Here is an 18,648-nt window from a genome sequence, read left to right as displayed (position 1 = left end):
TTTTGTGATGCAGATTCTTTTCTTCCTAACACCGCCATCTGCCTGTGAGGAGGGTTGTAGTAGAGTGGCATTTTTTTCCACAGCCCAGCATGCACATCCCTATTAATGCTGATTGTATTCTTCTCAAACTTTTTTTAACCTAAATTCTACTCATTATGTCTACCAAATATGTTGTACTCCTGCATCCGGCAGCAGAATAGTTTTAAATGTTTCATATTTCACAGATGCAAGTTAAGGTGTAAATACAATGCCTTGTTTAGCTTGTTTGCATTTTGTGACGTTACAACCACAAACTTTTATGGGACAGACCAACACAAAGTACTTTGTAACTCTGAAGTGGAAATATATTCAATAAAAAAAGATTAATCCTGCATTTGTATTTAGCCCCCTTAACTCTGATACATTTAAATAAAATCCAGGCTATAAAACAATATCCCAAGATTTGAACATCTTCTGGTGCACTGTCCAAACCATCACGTTTTGATTAATATGGTCCAACTGTAAACCTAACAGGACATGGCCGTCCGCCTAAAATTAATCAGAAATGCAGACAACAGGCCCATGGTAACTCTGGAGTAGCTGCAGAGACCCACAGATCACCTGGATGAATCATTTGACAGAAACAACCTATTAATTGTACACTCCAGAAAATTATGGAACAGTGGATAGAAGAACGCCATTGTTGAAAGAAAGCGAGAATATGCTGTACCTGTTTACAGTTTACCACAAGACATATAGGGGACATGACAAACCTGTGGAGGAATGCTCTCTGGTCAGGTGGAGCTTAAAATGTAACTTCCAGGCCTACATGCCAAACAGCCTGTGTGGTGGAAAGCTAACAGTACATCGGCTGATCTGTACATGGAAGCTGATCAGGGATTTTGGGAAGATAAATGGAGATACATGGACGACAATACTTTATAAAGAAAACCTGTTAGAGCTTGCAGAAGACGTGTGACTGTGTGGAGATCTACATTCCAGCAGGACAGCAATCCTAAACTAACAGCCAGAGACACAATGGAACGGTTTAGATCAAAACATATTCGAGTGCTAGAACAGCCTTGTCAAAGTCCAAACCTAAAACCAATTAGCAATCTGTAGGAACCCCAAAAGGCTTTCAGCTATAATTGAAGCAAAAGCTTGTTTCTTTAAAGTTTTAATTGAGGGGGTCTAAATGCAAATGAAAGACACTTTTCTTAGGTCTTTAGTTGTAAAAAAGTATAATAATTATGCTCTACTTTGTTTTTTTATGTATTGCAGAAAATCCCCGTATTACACATTGCAGTTTGTGGTTGTAATGTAAAACATATATGAAAGACCAAGGGGTATTAACACAATACACAAAGCACTGTATTTCCCTTGTTCTCTTCAACCTGTTTAGAGTGTGAGGGATGTCAGCTTTTCTTTTCTTTCTTTTTTGATACTTTGAAACTTTTCACTCACTTCATCCCCCTGCGGGTTGCCTGTGTGTTGAATTTGCATTTGATCAGTCGGTGTAAGGCCCGAGGAAGTGTTTGAGTGTATCTACCCAGAATGGGGAAAGCAAGTGGGAATAGGGGGTTGGTCTAGCCCAAGCAGAAAAACACTCACCGCTAGAGAGGGTAAAATGGATGGGGGTCAAATTAAGTTAGGGACTGTTGCTGAAAGTATTAGCATATCCTATTACCCCTCTCCTTACACTAGCAGTAAGCTGGAGGTAAACTGGGGGAAGGGAAAGTACTTGGAGTTTGGTGTGACTGAAGTTGCATGAAATTAGTGAGCATGTCTGTTTCCTCCATCGTGCATGCATAAGACAAACTGTGATTTTTTTTCTCCTGTTTCTCTTGCTCCGTGTTGTGCTTATTGTGCCATCCAGGATCCTTAGTGCGTAGTCTCTTCCCATCTCCTTTGTTGTGCACAGGTAACCCTAACGACCAGGACGAGAGCCGCAGCGGCATCCTCCGGCCGTACCCCGTGCGTGATAATGCTCTACCCTGTGGTCTGAACAATGCAGCCACTTCCACTGCAGAGAGCGGGCAGCAGACGCTTGCAGATCCCCAGGTCTCTCCGGAGGACCCTCTGGGACCACTGCCCGAAAACTGGGAGATGGCCTACACCGAGAACGGGGAACTGTACTTCATAGAGTATGTATTCATGTCCTGCTAGGTTTAAAAGTTGTGTTTAATGAACGCAACCTTGGCAGTATCTAAGTAAGTCTTTCTCTCTTTAGCCTCTGTTGTATGTTTATGTGTACTCTGTTTTATTTCCACTGTTGCTCCTTTGGTTGGCCTATTGGCCTGTGTTTCACAATGATTTGGTCTGTCGGCCTACCCAGCCCCCTGGGTGCAACCGCTTTCCTGTTAATCCCTACATGTCCCGATCTCAAAAGGAGATCACATCCTGATTACCTGACTACCTCCACCTCTCTGTCCTCTGCAGCACGGCAAAGACTCTCCACCAGGACATGGCTGTGTGTTTTCAAAGCTTGTATGTTCATTTCTGCTATCACTGAATTACTATTTGTTTTCACCTAGCAGTAGAGACACAAGTAAGGTTGTTTATGGTTACCTTGCCTGTGTCCCCTGTGTTTTTCCTTGTTTGCAGCGGACGTCGTCTGTCCCCTGCAAACTTGCTGACATATTTTCTTTTTTGTTTAATTCTTATTGATGCATTCAGGTGCCCCTGCTGTGCTTTGATATGACAGATTGACTGCTTGCTGCTGAATTATTGTGTTGTGTTGTTTATTTCCTTTCAGCCACAACACAAAGACCACATCCTGGCTGGATCCCCGGTGTAGAGACAAAGCCCCCCGGCCTCTGGAAGATTGTGATGATGATGGTAAGCATCCAGACTTAATTTAGAGCATTACAGTGTACATGAACAGTTCTGTGTAGTGGTTTTGAAACAGTGTGGGTTCCCAGTTATAGGTCTCTCTTGTGTTTTGAGTGATGCCATTGTTGATTTCTAATAGTGTTTTCAGAGCTTTGATTTGGTTTCTTTTGCAACATTCCATGTGTTGGGAATGTGTCATAGATTTCTCATGAGGCAACAGTCATTGGAACTGACATATTCATTTGTGATGGTAAAGAAGTGCTTTATAAAATCCAAATGACACTTTATTTATTTGCAATACTGTGAAATTGCACCATCAAGTGGTGAAACTTAAAGCAAGCACTGCATTTCTTTATGTTGCCAAAGGGCTGATATGATATTCTAGATTAACCATCTTCTAAGGGCCTTCTGTTCCCCTGTTTGCCTTTCTCTGGATTGTCACTTCATACCTTATTTGCTCCTGATTCCTCCATCCTAACCTACATTTTTCTGCCATCCATCCTTTTTTCTTCTCTTCATTTTGTCATCTTTGTTTCATCCTGCTTTCAAAATTGGAGAAGAAGGGATACATACAGAAGACCTGGAAAGTGATCTAGGTATGGTTTTTTGATTTTGTGTTTAATCTCTAATGTATTTCTGAGCTCCCTAATTAAGGCTACAAAGCATTTTTTTTTCTTCATTCAGGTAGATGAAATGGAAAGAAAAGAAGCAATCCCTAACAGTTTTAAGTTGTGACTTTCTTTGTTGTGCTTTGGAACATTGTTGTGACATAGAAACTTAGCACAAAAAGTATGGCAATTTGTGTTTGGTTCATTGTTTTCTTGGCATACATCTTATATAATTGGAAAGTATGTTTATATCCCCTTAAATAGTGCCACAGCTGTAAGACAAATACATTTATGGGTTGAATAGCGAGCCGCCCAATGTGGTTGCGTTGGTTACTCTGGCACAAACAGCACGCTCAGTATGATCCAACCAAGTGTTTTGCAGGCTCAGGTCAGGACTGCAGGTAGACCATTCCATCGTCTCCACTCCCAAATTTTGGAGGTGGTCTCTGATAAACCCGGTTCTCTGGGGCCAGCCATCTTAAGACATCTTGAGATAGAGTTCAGTCCCAAAGAGTGAAGACAATACATTTCCACTGGTTGAAGAAGCTCATCTTGATATCTTTCTGCATGAGATTGCCAATATTGACAAGTCTTGCTTTGAGCGAGGGAGATGCCACTCCACACCATCACACTGCCTCCACCGAACGTCGTTTGGCATTGGCAGTGTTGTGATTATTGATATGAGTATATTATTTAATATTTAATATTAATACTTTAATATTTTATTAAATAATATTTTGGTCTGTTAAGGGTTATCCTGTGAATACCAATATGTTTGAGAACCAAGGATTATCTTGAAGAATCTGGAAGTGAAGTGAAGTTAGTCTTGGAACCAACTTAGGCAATAATCAGCAAACCTTTAAACAACCATTCACAATGCAAGATCAGATAAAATAGTATTTTAATAAAATAATATTTTAAAGAATGATTTGCTGAATAAAACCAACCTTCTGGATGACCAATTCTCAATGGTGTTTAATTAGCTGCCTTTATTTATTAAAATAATATTTAAAGAAATATTATTAAGAACCAAATCTTTGAGAAATGGGCTTAATTGTGTTACTTAGTTATTAAGTTTAGTAAAATAATATTTCTCTAAATATTATTTTATTAGATTGACAACTAACAACCTTTTTGGGTAAATTATATTTAGTAGGCAAGCACGTGTTCTTAGCTGTTAGCGGTTGAAGCTAACAAAAGAATCTTATAACTTATCATCAGAATCAAACACATACCTGTAAAATACCATCAATAAAAGGGTTAAAATGCATAACTCTAAACTGCTGTCACCACGGTGATGCGGTCCCGTTGTCCTTCCTTCAGACTGGGAAAAACTGCTCCACTCGGCGTTATAGAGACAGGGTCTCTGCTGGGAACTCTCTGGAACACAGATTGTGTCTGTAGACCTCAGAGAGAAAAGTCAAGCAACGCTTGTACCTTAATTACCCCCGTTCATGAATGAATAACTGACACACAAACAGCAATTCATTTATACTTAACTTAGTGCTTATGATCTTGTGATCGTATGACACTCTTGGATCCAATTTGAAGAGTTTATGTCTGTTTGCCTGCAAGGAGACATTAGCGCGCTGTGTCCCTCCGTCCAGTTCCACTGGGGACCTGCGAGGAAGAGGTCAATTTGTTGCAAAAGAGGAGTTTTTATTCGGACAGTGACGTCACGGGAAGTCCGCTGTTATTCCCTGTTTCTGGCTGTGCTGGAAGTAGGTTAATGCGATTTATTGTGAAAGTTCCAGAAAAGTTCTTACTGGCCTTTCATGTTTTATCCATCGCTGGGGTCCCAACAGTAGAGAGAATTTGGCAAGCTTTTTTAAAGGACGCAACTGACATACTCAAACCTGCTACTCAATTCACAAATGGATTTTCCTCACAATTGTGGCACCGTTTGATAGAAATGAACAGACTTTTTAGCGGTAAAAGATTTACTTTGAAGAAGCATTGTTAAAACCAAGAAAACCCAACCAAACACAGACTTCTTTACTTCATGTGCTAAGTTTATGGGTTTTTTCATTAACTGCTGTGATCACAGATAAAATAGATATATTAGTATGCTGCATTACCAGTGGTACACATCAACAGCTGGTCGAGACAATGCACTCTTATGGGACAGTTGGCTAAATAATTGTGAATGAGTTAACCTTTCAGCAAAATTGCATAGTCAGGGTCAGAGGTTTAGATACACTCATCACTGGAATGAATACCATATTACTCTGAGGCCTTTGTTGACTGATTTGAACAAACCAACCTTTTAATAAAATAGTAAAACAACCCAAACTACTGTATTAAAAAAAACCAAGAATTACAAACGCAAGTTTAGTTTTATTTTGGTTTTAATCAAAATCACAGAGACTCAAAATTATACTTATGGTCTCAAATATCTAAATGCATCCCCACTAATATTTAGTTTTATGTCCCTTCGGAAGTTGCACCTCAATCACAAGCTTTATGATGCCATCAACCAGCTGCTGGCACAATTCCTGCAGAAAATTTCACTCCACTTTTGAGCTTAGTCCAAAAATGTAACGTCAAAAATGTTTACTAATTTCCTGGCTTATAATGTATAAATAATCCGCTCTTTGTCTATTTAGTGTTAAAAGTGCCACAATTTTAATATATAAAAAGCAAATCAATATTTACATATGATGTAATTGAACTAAAACTGGACATAAATGCATTTAATACGTTACTAAATGTGTATATAATTGTTTAAATGTGTCATTAAGTTGTAAAATATAGATTTAAATACTAAAGCATATGATGTTGTTTAATGATTTTTAAATTTGGGGAGCCAAATCTTTTATTTTTAATTACTGCAATAGTGGTTTATAGACTGTAAATAATATGACATTTATGTCCATGATGAGGGCATTCATGATTTATTTTCATATGAAAACTTATTTTCCAAACCCTGAGATGATTGGACCTTTTGACTTGCGCCTTCCTGTGAGGCCAAAAGCTTGTAAACTGTGTTAGCCCTCCACAAAAACGAAGCCCAGTTCCTGCTCCTAATTATTGTTGGCTACTAAATTAGTTAAATAAAGGCTTGCGGTTTAGGACTTTTAAAACATGTGTGCATTTAAGAGTGCTCCAGAAAAGGCTTCTACATCCTTATTTAAGTAAAAAAGTATCCATATTCACTTCTCTAAAGATTACCATAAAACAGTAGATATCATATTCCTAGCTTAGCCAGGGTACATATAGAACTGAACGTAATATTCTCTCTGGTTAATGCTAGACCATTTTTAATTATTAAGCTAAATTTAGGTTTATATCTGTTTAAAGTAGCATGGTATAGTTGATTTCTTTCCATTAATAAAACATTTTGGTTGTAATTAAAATAATTATTGTGGCCATAAAGAACAGAATGGTTGTTATTCAAATGGATTGCACTTTTACTAATACTAAGTAATAAAGGTAGAAAACATTTAAAAGTTGTACGAGTCCTAGGCATCTGTCTGTTCTAGCAAAACGGTTGTAGAGTAGGTGTTGATTTTAGGGAATATTTTTGGACCATTCAAACCTTGCCAAAATAGCATGTTCTGACAAGCCATGCTAGAAGCAGGAAAAAAAGAGACTACATTTAAGCAAAAATAATGAAATTAATCTGTGCTAATGGCCGAGATAGGAATGTTTGTGTTTAACGCTACTTGCTCTCTGTATTCCAGAGCTGCCTCCAGGATGGGAGAGAATAGATGACCCTGTGTACGGAGTGTATTATGTAGAGTAAGTTAATCACCTCATTGACACATCACTACACAAAGACAAATAGAGTTCATCCACTTTTAAAGCCTTCTTGCAAATCTGTTCATTCTATTTCATAAAAACTCATTGAGGAAAGCTTTTTGTTTTTGCATTATAGACAGAATAATGTTTAATATCACCTTAATTTCTCTGTTTATTCTATGTTTGACTTTCAAAGTCATATAAACAGGAAGACCCAGTATGAGAACCCAGTGGTGGAGGCGCGGCGTCAAAAAATCTTGGAGCAGCAACAACCGCCGCAGCCTCCAGAAGGTGAGCGGTATATCCGAGGTTCGTTTCCTGCCCATTTCTTTCTTTCTTCATGTCTGTCAATGTCACGTCTTTCTTGTTCGTCTGGCGTCTCCCAGGGGTTTGGCCAGAATTTATTTTCTTCTGAATGTCCTAATTTTCACATACTCTCTCCAAATGTAGAGTTAAAAAAATCAAAATAAAAGTTTTCCAAATTTTGATTGTTGTGGTTTAGCCAAATATAAGCTGGCCCAAGTCCTGGTGTCGTCTTTAAAGTTCAGGTTTTAATTTATGTGATTTTTAATCATAAATACCATTCTGTATTTGATCATTGTAGTTTCACATCATTAAAAACAGAGGGGGGGGAATGTTTACCTAAGCTCTGGTGTAAAACTGTGAAATGAATGTTTAAAGTGAATACTAATCATACTAATAATTCTTGTGTGTGTGTACAACTTACAGATGCATCTCAGTAAATTTAAATTACTTATAGTGATTAGGTTTAGAAAGATACATTTTGGATTTTTATTTCTGTTTATTTTGTTGATTATGGATTACAGAAAAAATGAGAATATTAACTAAAAACACCAAAAATTGTATCTTTAATACAGAAATGTCAGCCTACTGAAAGGTATATCCATGTACTGCATAGGACATGTATTCAATACTTGGTTGGCGCTCACTATGCATGAATTGCTGCTTTGGGGCGTGGGATAGGGGCAGTCAGGCTGTGGCTCTGGTGTTAAAGGAACCCAGGTTGCTTTAATATGTGGTATTCAGCTCATATGCATTGTTGGATCGAGTGTTTCTCATCTTCTTCTGGATGATACTGCCTAGGTTATCTATGGGATTTAAGCCAGGTGAATTTTCTGGCCAATCAATCAGAGTCATACAACAGACATTAGACCAGTATTGGTACTTTTGACAGAGTTGGCAGGTTCCTATATTTTTCCTTTGTTTATTTAATACAAGTGCATTTCTTGCTGTTTTATTTTTCCTAGCCCTTTTATTTCTTTAATATCTCTTACCACCCACATATATTTAAAACATAATTTTGTTTCTCTCAAAAATACATAGACTGTTAGACTGCTGTGCTGACCTTGGACTTGATAAAACACAACACCAGTGATTGGCATGGCTCCCTAAAACATCTCTGACTTTCAGTCATAATGAAATGTAATATCCACTTTTATCTGAAAAGAGGGCTTTGGACCACATTGCAATAGGCCAGTCTTTTTCCCCTTTACCTTTCCCATGTAGGACACTTCTAGTTTTGACTGTTGAGCAGCAACTTTTCACAAGGATTCCCATATTTGTAGCCGTCTATTGGTTCTGTCAGGTGTGATGGCTTCTAAAGCACTGACTCCAGCTGCAGACCACACCCTGTGAAGCTCCCCCAAACTCTTGAATTATCTTTGCTTCACAATCTTCTAAAGGCTGAAGCTATCCCTATTGCTTGTGTAGCTTTGTCTACCAAACATTTTATTTCTAAACTTTCTAATAATATACTTTGATGCAGCACTAAATGTCAGCTGCTTTAGTAGTGCTCTTTGTGGCTTAATGTTCTTGTGGAGGATGTCAGTGACTCTCTGCTGTCAAGTCAACAGTCTTCCCCATGATTGTGTAGACCAAAACATTTCTGCATTAAAAATCATTTTTTATTGGCCTTCAATTTTTCAGAGAAATTGAATTATGGGTCGCAGGGACCCACTATGGAAGAAGTGGTATAGAAAATGACTGACTGACTGAATTATGGGATTTTATTAGCTGTAAGCCATAACAATCCAAATTAAAATAATAAACTCTTGAAATATATCAATCTGTGTGTAATAAATCCATGTGAGTTTCTCTTTTTGAATAAATTACTTTTGTTAATGAACTTTTAAATATTATCCAATAATCTAATTTATTGGATACGTGCACAGTTTGCATTAAGCTCTGTCTATTGTGTGTGGTTAATGTGTGATCATATATGTCACATGTAAATAATTCAGTACATATGCGGTAAGTATGTGGGGATTAAAGTGGGAATAATCATGTGTGTGCAGAATGGATAGAGGAGCACTCAGCTGCAGCTCCACTAGCAAACTATGCTCCAAACCACCTGGAGACCTACAGGGACCCACAAGTCCCACCAGCTCTACCTCCTGGCCCAGCAGGAGTAAAAAGTAAGTCTTTATGAGTTAGTAGACTTGTAGATATTTCATTGTAGCTACTTGATGTTTGGTGGATGTTTTCAGAAATCACATATGGTTCTTGGTTTTAAAAGTTCTGCTCTGTGATAATGTCAAGCAAATGCATGCAGAGCAGCATTTCCTGATAAATCCAAGGCAGCTCACAAATCAGGAACCATCAGGCAAAAGTCGATGCAATACAATATTTTTTTTTTATTTTTTTTTTTATTATACTGATTTAAAAAAAACATTATTCATGTTTGTTTTTATCCTATTTGTGTTCTTATAGTTTCAATATTGTTATTAGGGCCTATGTGTATTATAATCCTTATGTCTACCTTTAGCTTGTCCTCAGTCCTTCAAACCAACATCACCTCTGTTACACATTTCCGTACATTTCTGTTTTTTTCCACGTTTAGCCTTGTTTAACAAGTTTTTCTATGTCATTGTTTGTTTTTTGCCTCTTGTTTTATGTTATGTATGAAACTAAATGGAGCCTGATTCATTTGGTGAACGTATGTATATTTGTGTTGTCTGGACACAGAGTTTTGGAGTTGTTGTTTGCTGCACTTTCTCCAGGGGGGAAACCTTTCTTCACCAGAAACCCTGCAGAGCTAAAAGGAACCTTCATCAACACCAAGCTGAAGAAAAGTTGCCGTGGATTTGGCTTTACAGTAGTTGGAGGTGACGAGCCCGATGAGTTCCTGCAGATTAAAAGTCTGGTGCTGGACGGGCCTGCAGCTGTGGATGGCAAAATGGAGACAGGTGTAGTACGCAGCTTTCATCCACAGGGGGCACCATTTTCTTTCAGAAATACACAGGAGGTGTTTTTGAACAACTTTTCTTTGAAATGTCACTACTGTATGACAGTGAACTAATAAGATATAACACATTGTGTATGAGGTTTTACAGTGCAAGAGACACATTGCTAAAGATACCATCTTCCTTTTTGCAGGGGATGTAATTGTCAGTGTGAATGACACCATCGTGCTGGGCTACACCCATGCACAGGTGGTGAAGATTTTCCAGTCCATCCCAATTGGCTCAATGGTGGACCTGTCGTTATGCCGTGGCTATCCGCTGCCATTTGATCCCGATGACCCCAACACTAGCCTAGTGACCTCTGTGGCGATCTTGGACAAGGAGCCAATCATTGTCAACGGACAAGAGACTTTTGACGCACCCACCAACCAGGTCGGACCCATCAATGGCATGCGGGAACCACGGCCGCACAGCCCCTCAGCCGAGGTAGCGTCCAACGGTTCACATGGCTACTCCAGCGACGTGGTCACACTGGCCTCAGCCATTGCCACCCAGCCGGAGCTGATCACCATCCACATGGAGAAGGGAGACAAAGGGTTTGGGTTCACTATTGCTGACAGCCTGACAGGAGGCGGGCAGAGGGTCAAGCAGATAGTGGACTATCCACGGTGCCGTGGCCTGAAAGAGGGGGACATTCTGATGGAGGTCAACAAAAGAAATGTTCAGAATATGAGCCACAACCAGGTGGTGGATCTGCTCAGCAAATGTCCAAGAGGCAGTGAAGTCACCATGTTGGTGCAAAGAGGTATGTATAACATCTCAGTGTATGTGTATGATGAATGTCTGCAGAAACTGAAGTTTTGACATGAAAGGCTGTGAGATTAAGTGAATATGCTTTAATCTGCTGATTAGACAACAGTCTGAATTGTTGGCCAGTAGAGAGTGACAAAATGAAAGGAGAGAAGGAGAGTGGGCCGCGGGATCAAAATGCTCAGACTGGATAGAATGGAAAGAGGAGATGTACAGAGATGGCAAGAAGAGATGAGAGTGGGGGAACAGAGGAGTGTGAGAAGGAGTGGGAGGATGCGAAAAGAGCGAAGATGGATGAATGAGGGTGAGAAAATAGCAGCACATTAGGTCAGAGGCTTGTGGATTACTGGTAAATGTTTGTCATCTAAACCTACCCCTGTGATAAGATAGACATTTTTCATGTTTTCACCCCTAATCACCATCTGAAATTAAGTAGAGTGGATCAAGCTTTGTCTTTGTTGTGTATAGATTCAGATTAATGTATTTTCCACAAAATCGTTCATGTTATATTTACTAATGTCATCACGTATATTTGGTGCCTTCCAAAAGCATTCTTGCCTCCTAACGTTTTGGTGAATTTTGCCATATTACAACCACAAACTGTAATGTATTTTGTTGAGATTGTATATAAAGAGCCGACACAAAGTAGCACATACTGTAATTGTGAAGCCAAAGAGAAAAGATTCATGTTTTTTTAATTATTTTAAAATAAAATCTGAAAAGCGTGGTGTGCATTTGTATTTAACATCATTTTAATCTGGTAAAACCCAACACAGGCCTTCAGAAGTCCCCTTATTAGTAAATAGTCACCTTGTGTGTAACATTATATCAGTTTAAATACAGCTCTGTGAAGACCTTACAGATCTGTTAGAGAACATTAGTGAATAAACTGCACCATGAATATCAAGGAATACAGCAGCCATGTTGGGGATGAAGTTGTGAAAACAATATCCCAAGCTTAGAATGTTTCACAGAGCATCGTTCAGTCCACTTTTCAAAACAGTATCATCCAGTGAGGATGCTTTTCTTCAGCAGAGAAGCTGATCAGAGCTGATGGGATGATGGATGGAGGTAAATACAGGGCAATCCTGAAAGAAACATGTTGGAGGCTCCAAAACCTTTGAGAATAGGGGAGATGTTCACCTAAAATGACAACAACCCTAAACATAGAGTAGGAGCTTCAATAGAATAATGAAATAGCTTAGATTAAAGCATATTCATGTGTTAGAATGAACCAGACACAGTACAGATATAATACCTAATTGAAAATTAGTGGCAAGATTTTCAGCTTTAATCACAGCAAAAGGTGGTTCAAAGGTATTGACTCAGGGGGGTGAATACAGAATGCACACTCCACTTTTTAGACTTTTATTTGTAAAAGAATAAAAATAAAGCCTGCATAATTTTCTTTCCACTTAACAACTATACACTACTCTGTCCATGCATCCCAAAAAATATGTTAAAGTGTGTGCTTATAACGTGAGAAAATGTCATAAAGTTCAAGAGGTATTAATACTTTTGTAAAGGGTATGCAGTGCTCTTTGTGAGAAGGGCCTTTATTTTTCAGGCTTGTAACAGACACTTCCAGGGTTCCTACAAACTAGACTTCTTGCCTTAAAGGTCAGTACTGATGTCAAATAAGAAATTATCAAAGTGAAAAGTATCCAAACAGACACATGCATTCACAGTGTCCAGACACTTTTATGTTACATTTCTAACCACATGACTGGTGTATTGATGGCAGCTTGTGATATGCACCTCATATCAATTATGTCATCTAATGAGTTGACCTTGTGCACTGTTGCTGGATTAACTGCTGTATTGTGTTAAATGTCAGCATCATTATGGACCGGTGTATGTGAAGGAGAGAGAAGACAGATATTAACAGAAGCAACCTATGAGGGCAAAGCACAAAGAGAGGGAATAAATGAGATGATAAATGGGTAGGAAGTTGCAGAAGTCAGAGGAGCTGGCAGGGTGACTGACAGGTTCGTAGATCATATCTGCTAGCTTTAACAAAAACCTGTAAAAACTGTGGGCTAGGGTGGGCAGGTGAGTGGTCAGTAACTCAGGAAATTAGGCTGCCATTTCAGGTTTTTGTTTGGATTCCTTAAAATCTTCAATATAAGAAAGGAGTTACTAACCTGGCAATGTATTTGAGGCATTTGAGGAATTTTCAGTGACAATGTTAGAGGTTCAAATGCCAGACCTTTACATGTGAATCTTGTCTAAAAGCTATAGATTAAACTGCACCATAAATTCCTCAAGACATAATTTGTAGTTTTAAGCATATTTTGGCTCAATTGTATGTAAATTTTGTCTACTGTAACACCCATACAAATTACATGCACATAGCCAAGTATGCAATTAGGTGATAATTATTTTTAGCACCTTTTTGAGCAACCAGTAGCTACTTTCCATCCTGGGGACTTAGCAGTGGTGGTGCTGACACAGCAGCCCATTACATGTTAAAACCCACATAAAATGTGTTTTAGATACACCAACATACATGTAATAACAATAAACTACCCAGAAACAAAAATCTAAATTGTAATTAACAGTATTGTCAGGTTTGGAAACTGTTACTGTATTTATTGCAATTGTCTTAGGTTACAGCTCCGACCAATAAGATTTCTGTTTGGCTTTATGTTTGTGTTATCCTTGCTGCTGCAGGTGTAATGTGTCTGACAATTACAACTAAAAAGAGCCCGTTAAGAGGGGTGCATGGGAAAAAAGAGAGGCAGGGATTATGTTTTAAGAGAGTAGAGGTTGAGGATTAGAGAGGGTGAGATTTACTGAGGTGAGCTGAAAGTTCACCAAAGGGAGCATGTATGAGAGGATTGGTTTCTGAGATGTACAGGAGACAGATAGCAGGAGGAAGAGGAAGAGGAGGAGGAGGAATAAGGTAAGCTTCATCGGGAGGAGAAAAAGCCCTAATCTGTTTATCAGCAATTCATCAATCTCTGCTGTCTGACTCAGAGTGAGCAGACTCAGCTTTTAAGAGAGGGTGAAAAGTACAAAGTACAAGTTTTTTTTTTTTTTTTTCCTTAGGTGACAGGTATCTATAAGAATATGAGGTATAGATGCTGCTACTATATCTTTAACGATAGAGAAGATGTAAAAAACGTTAACCTCACCTAATTTAAAGAATTTGTGTCAAAGGTTCAAATCAAGCATTCTGTCTTGACAAAAACGACACAGCAGATTAGGAAATGTCTTCTGTAACACATTTCAGTTTGTCATGTCACTTTGACAGCATCACTCCAAACTGAACTTCCTAACTTTATAAAAATACAGTATGAGCTCAGAAAATGATCGGGCAAAAAAAAAAGAAGACGAAGTAATGTTGCAGAGCATCTTGTTGTGTTAATAAAGGAACAGTGATGCCTGAATGTTTGGGATCCATTTCTCAGTAACTATGATCAAACGACCTCAACCATACAAATGCATAAATAGAAATAATATGCAAGTCAATATTATATATTGTAGAACAGTTTCAGCTGGCTGCTGATGGGGTTCCCACACAAGAACTGCATGCTAGGGATGTCTGGATCAGGACTTTTGTTCCTGATACTGATCCAGATCATTTAACAACAGACATTTGCTAAATCCCAGTTTGATACTACAATAAAATCAATAAAATAAAAAGCTATGCTTGAAACCTCAATAGCTTTAAAGTGCAGTAAAATAACAGACATATTCTACACCGGTATTTTAATTGTAGCTGACCTAACTAAATCACTGGTGACATTTGTGGCTCTGCTGTCTCATCTTTGCTGCATATCTTATTGTAAAGTGTGAAAAGCACTTAGAATGTTGGCAAAACACAGATTTGTAAGAACAACAAAAAAATTGCACTAGATGGTTTCGCAAGCCTTGCACATGAAAATAGACTAAACTAGTTACACAAATGTGGCCGCATGGCTGCTTGGGGGTGAAGCTGACATAAAATCACAGACAGAAATCCAACAACAGGAATCTGGGGATGAACTTCGTCAAAGACTCTCATACTGATAATTTAAAAATGCCTTCCGCACCGACAAGCCCCTCTTTCTACAACCACCACCCACCCAACCACCTAACCTAGCCAAACTATACTCATCCTTTTAACAAAAGAAATCTTTCACTTTATAACTCATGAGAACCATTAAGACACAAAACCATAGTTATTTGACCCTAGTTTCCTTACAACTCTACTATCTGTTATCATTTTGAGGAACAACCATTTTATTTCTAGTTTTAGGTTTAAAATTAAAAAAACAACATTAATTGATACATTGCTGATATTTGTGAAAAATAGTGTAAAAATAGCACACAGTTTCCACCCTATAATGGCAAGAATAATAGATCTAAAAAATTTTACTGGTACTTTTAGTGTCATTCTGTTGTGAAAATTCAGTGCAGTTATTCCATTAAAAAACTGAAAAACTGCCTCTGTGGAAGTCTAGAAAGTCACCCGCGGCTCTGGAGCTGCAGGTAGCAGACCCCTGCCCTAGATCATGCTGCCCTGAATTGGTAACCATATTGCTCATATTAGGAACCTACGGTTCCCCTCTGTTTTGTTTATTAATTAAAATATTTCACTTAGTAATAGTTATACACTCAGGCAGTATTTTCTCATTTGTACTATTTCTGGATTCCCTGTACATTTATATATTTAACTCAATTTTTCAAACTCTGACTAAACATTTTCTTTACATTTTGAATTTATTTTGTCTCTCTTTCCTTTTTTGGGAGGTGAATAATTATCAAATCACTGATAGATCTAAAAGTAATGTATTTTATTATTTAATATTTATCTGAGTAATTTCATTTTAGTAAAGGATGCATGACTAACCATCAAAAATAAAGATTACATCCAATGTTCTCACCAACAGAGACACATCCCTGTAAAGGAGGGCAGGCCAGCTATGACTCTTCCAACTTGTCTTTCCGTCATTGTTGCCATGACAATCTTGCAGAGTGCTTATGTCCCCAGAGAAAAAGAGGAGAGAAAATGAAAAGACAAAAGGAAGGGGAATAAAACAAAGAGGAATAAACTGTTATGACAACTTAACAAGAGTAAATAACTTAGAGCAGATGAAGAGAAAGGACAGTAGGATGCCAGGACGATCTTTTATGGAGAGCAAGGACAAATGTTGATAGGCTTTATTCAACAATCCAAAGCACTACTCACTTTTTGTTTTTCCTTAACAAAATACATAGAAAACCTGGCGGAAGGACTATTCACTCAGTCCGTGTGGGCTCAGCATGGAGTGGCCAAGGTCACAGCTTCAGCAGCTTAGAGAAGTAAAGGTCCATTCCAACCGCTGCAGATTCACTTTGAAAAGCTTTAGCTTTTTTTCTGGGATGAAAGAATGATAAACCTGCAGTACATCCTTTGTGCCCACACAGCAACACCGATATGTAGGTTCTCCTGAATATTCACCGTAGTTGTTGCTCACAAGTGGAAAGGAACATGTTAATACGTAAAACTGAGCTCTCTCATCTTGTCGTCGCTCGTCTATTTCCAACATGAATTGATGAATGGGAAGTGACGTTCCTGAGAAAACCACAATATAAATAAGACTCACTCAGTCCTATATCAAAAGTACTGTTAATACAGTTCAATGCTTATAATTATTTAAGATTATCTTATTATAAATTATCTTATTAAGCATTGATATTTTAAGCATACCTGTGTTTACTAATAAATTGTTCATACTGTGAAATAAAGAGGATCCTTCTCTTTGTTATAGTCAGCATGAAAAATGTTCTTCTCTTTACAAAAATACATCCAAACAGCACTGATCTATATAGCAATGCGCAAAACAACTTCAGTGCGAGCTAACTCACTCCAGGTCAAAGTTCCACATTTTTCCCTTATTATGTTCATGACTACTTCAGTATAAAAGTCTTTACATTGTGTTCAGCTTTCTTTTTTCTTTGTATTTTGTTTATCTTCATAGAGTGCAAAAACATATTTTATATTAATCCTTCTAGTAGAACCAGAATGAGCCGCACAATGTGATAACGGCCAGTTATTGGTTTCAGCAGGAATTTGGTTTCAGCAGGAATTTTGGTTTCAGCAGGAATTTGTTGGTCATAGCCATATTCTCCTTTCTCTTTTGTAGTTTCCACAATGTTCCATGGAAATTCTCATTAAAAAAACATTTTATTCTAGCAAGGCAGATGTATAAAGTCAAGAAAATATCTCCTCGCCTAAAATTTTTAATATGTACTCGCAAGCCAATAATTAAAAAGCTTCAAACACCTACAAATATGACGTAAAGGAAGATAATATTTCCAAATGTCAGTGTTAGAGAATTGACCTTAGGCACACCAAGTCTCCATAATCTCTATTTATCTTAAGTCTTTTTACACATCTTTATCTTGAGTACCAGTGATTGTTCAGGATGCGGCAACTAGGCAACCAAGATGGTGACAGCTTAACCTGCATTTGACCCTAATTTGTAGAGTTTGACTGACATTAAATCAGCCCCAAAAGCAGGAGCCTGCTTTGCCTTCTTTACCATTATTGGATTTAAGTCATGTCTACGAATCCTGGTTTCTCTTCTGCAATGTTGGATTATATAAACCCAGCATGTTAAAATGTGGAACATCATCTTAATTCTTGGGGGAACAGATAGACTAAAAGTGATGTGTAGTCTTAAATAAAAAAGGACTCCTGGCTATAACACCTTTATTTCCTTCTGGGTCAATAATAGTAGCATTGGTTGCTGGTTGTTGATTATGTAGCAGCATCACTATTACACATTTCATTTCAACATTTTATGAATGTAACAACAGATAGTAACAGCCATATTTACCAATATACAATATTGATACACTCAGGGGAGTGGACAGAAGTATACATTTATTTAAACCCACCTTTTGTCCTGTGATGGTATTCCCTTCATTTCTTATTGGTCAATAAAAACATACTTAATTTAATATAAAGTTTGTAATCCAAAACCACACAAAAACAAAATTTGAGAAAAAACAAATAAAATAATAAAGTGTATGCCATAAACCCCCTTGACTATCATCTTAAGACAATAAGACGATATACAGCAATATCAAAGGTTATGTTTCATGTTTGGACATTGCTTAAATGGGACATATCATGCTAAATCCACTTTTTCAGCCTTTAAATATATTTTGTTGTGTACTTGAGGTCTGTAGTAGAGAAGAAATGTTAAATTTAGTCTCTCCAGGTGTTGTGGAGATATTGTTACATTCTTTTTGGGTCGTTTGTTTCAGTCCATTCAGTTTTCTCTGTCAGCGGTTACATTTTTCCAACTGATACGTCACTGTATTTGCTGTGGACTTCCGGCTGATCAATTTCGCATATCCGCCATATTTATTAATGTCTAAAATGACATAAAATGTCATTTTAGACATTAATTTATTGTGTGCTGATGTGCCATCCTGGCCATTGTTTTGATAGCAGTAGCATCGTGCCTTCTGCTCATATTAGTTCTGTGTGCTGCTTT

General features: G+C 37.9%; 1 protein-coding gene across 14 annotated transcripts in view; it reads left to right on the top strand.

Annotated features, from left to right (window-relative positions):
* The window catches only part of LOC124860210 (membrane-associated guanylate kinase, WW and PDZ domain-containing protein 1-like), a 142,594-nt gene that overhangs the window by 88,911 nt on the left and 35,035 nt on the right, over window positions 1–18,648 (top strand). For 4 of the 14 annotated variants that reach the window (XM_047353576.1, XM_047353323.1, XM_047354046.1 and 1 more), the window contains 9 exons: window positions 1,901–2,123; window positions 2,419–2,466; window positions 2,735–2,817; window positions 3,369–3,407; window positions 7,103–7,160; window positions 7,357–7,469; window positions 9,476–9,595; window positions 10,181–10,366; window positions 10,557–11,168. In XM_047353576.1, the coding sequence (XP_047209532.1) occupies window positions 1,901–2,123; window positions 2,419–2,466; window positions 2,735–2,817; window positions 3,369–3,407; window positions 7,103–7,160; window positions 7,357–7,469; window positions 9,476–9,595; window positions 10,181–10,366; window positions 10,557–11,168 (1,482 nt within the window). The remainder of the gene's footprint in view (window positions 1–1,900; window positions 2,124–2,418; window positions 2,467–2,734; window positions 2,818–3,368; window positions 3,408–7,102; window positions 7,161–7,356; window positions 7,470–9,475; window positions 9,596–10,180; window positions 10,367–10,556; window positions 11,169–18,648) is intronic. The other 10 variants (XM_047354280.1, XM_047353406.1, XM_047353809.1 and 7 more) reach the window with 7 other exon arrangements.

The sequence above is a fragment of the Girardinichthys multiradiatus genome, chromosome 1 (genome assembly GCF_021462225.1).
Source record: "Girardinichthys multiradiatus isolate DD_20200921_A chromosome 1, DD_fGirMul_XY1, whole genome shotgun sequence".
Lineage (NCBI taxonomy): Eukaryota > Metazoa > Chordata > Actinopteri > Cyprinodontiformes > Goodeidae > Girardinichthys > Girardinichthys multiradiatus.
This window is presented reverse-complemented; position numbering and strand designations above follow the sequence as displayed.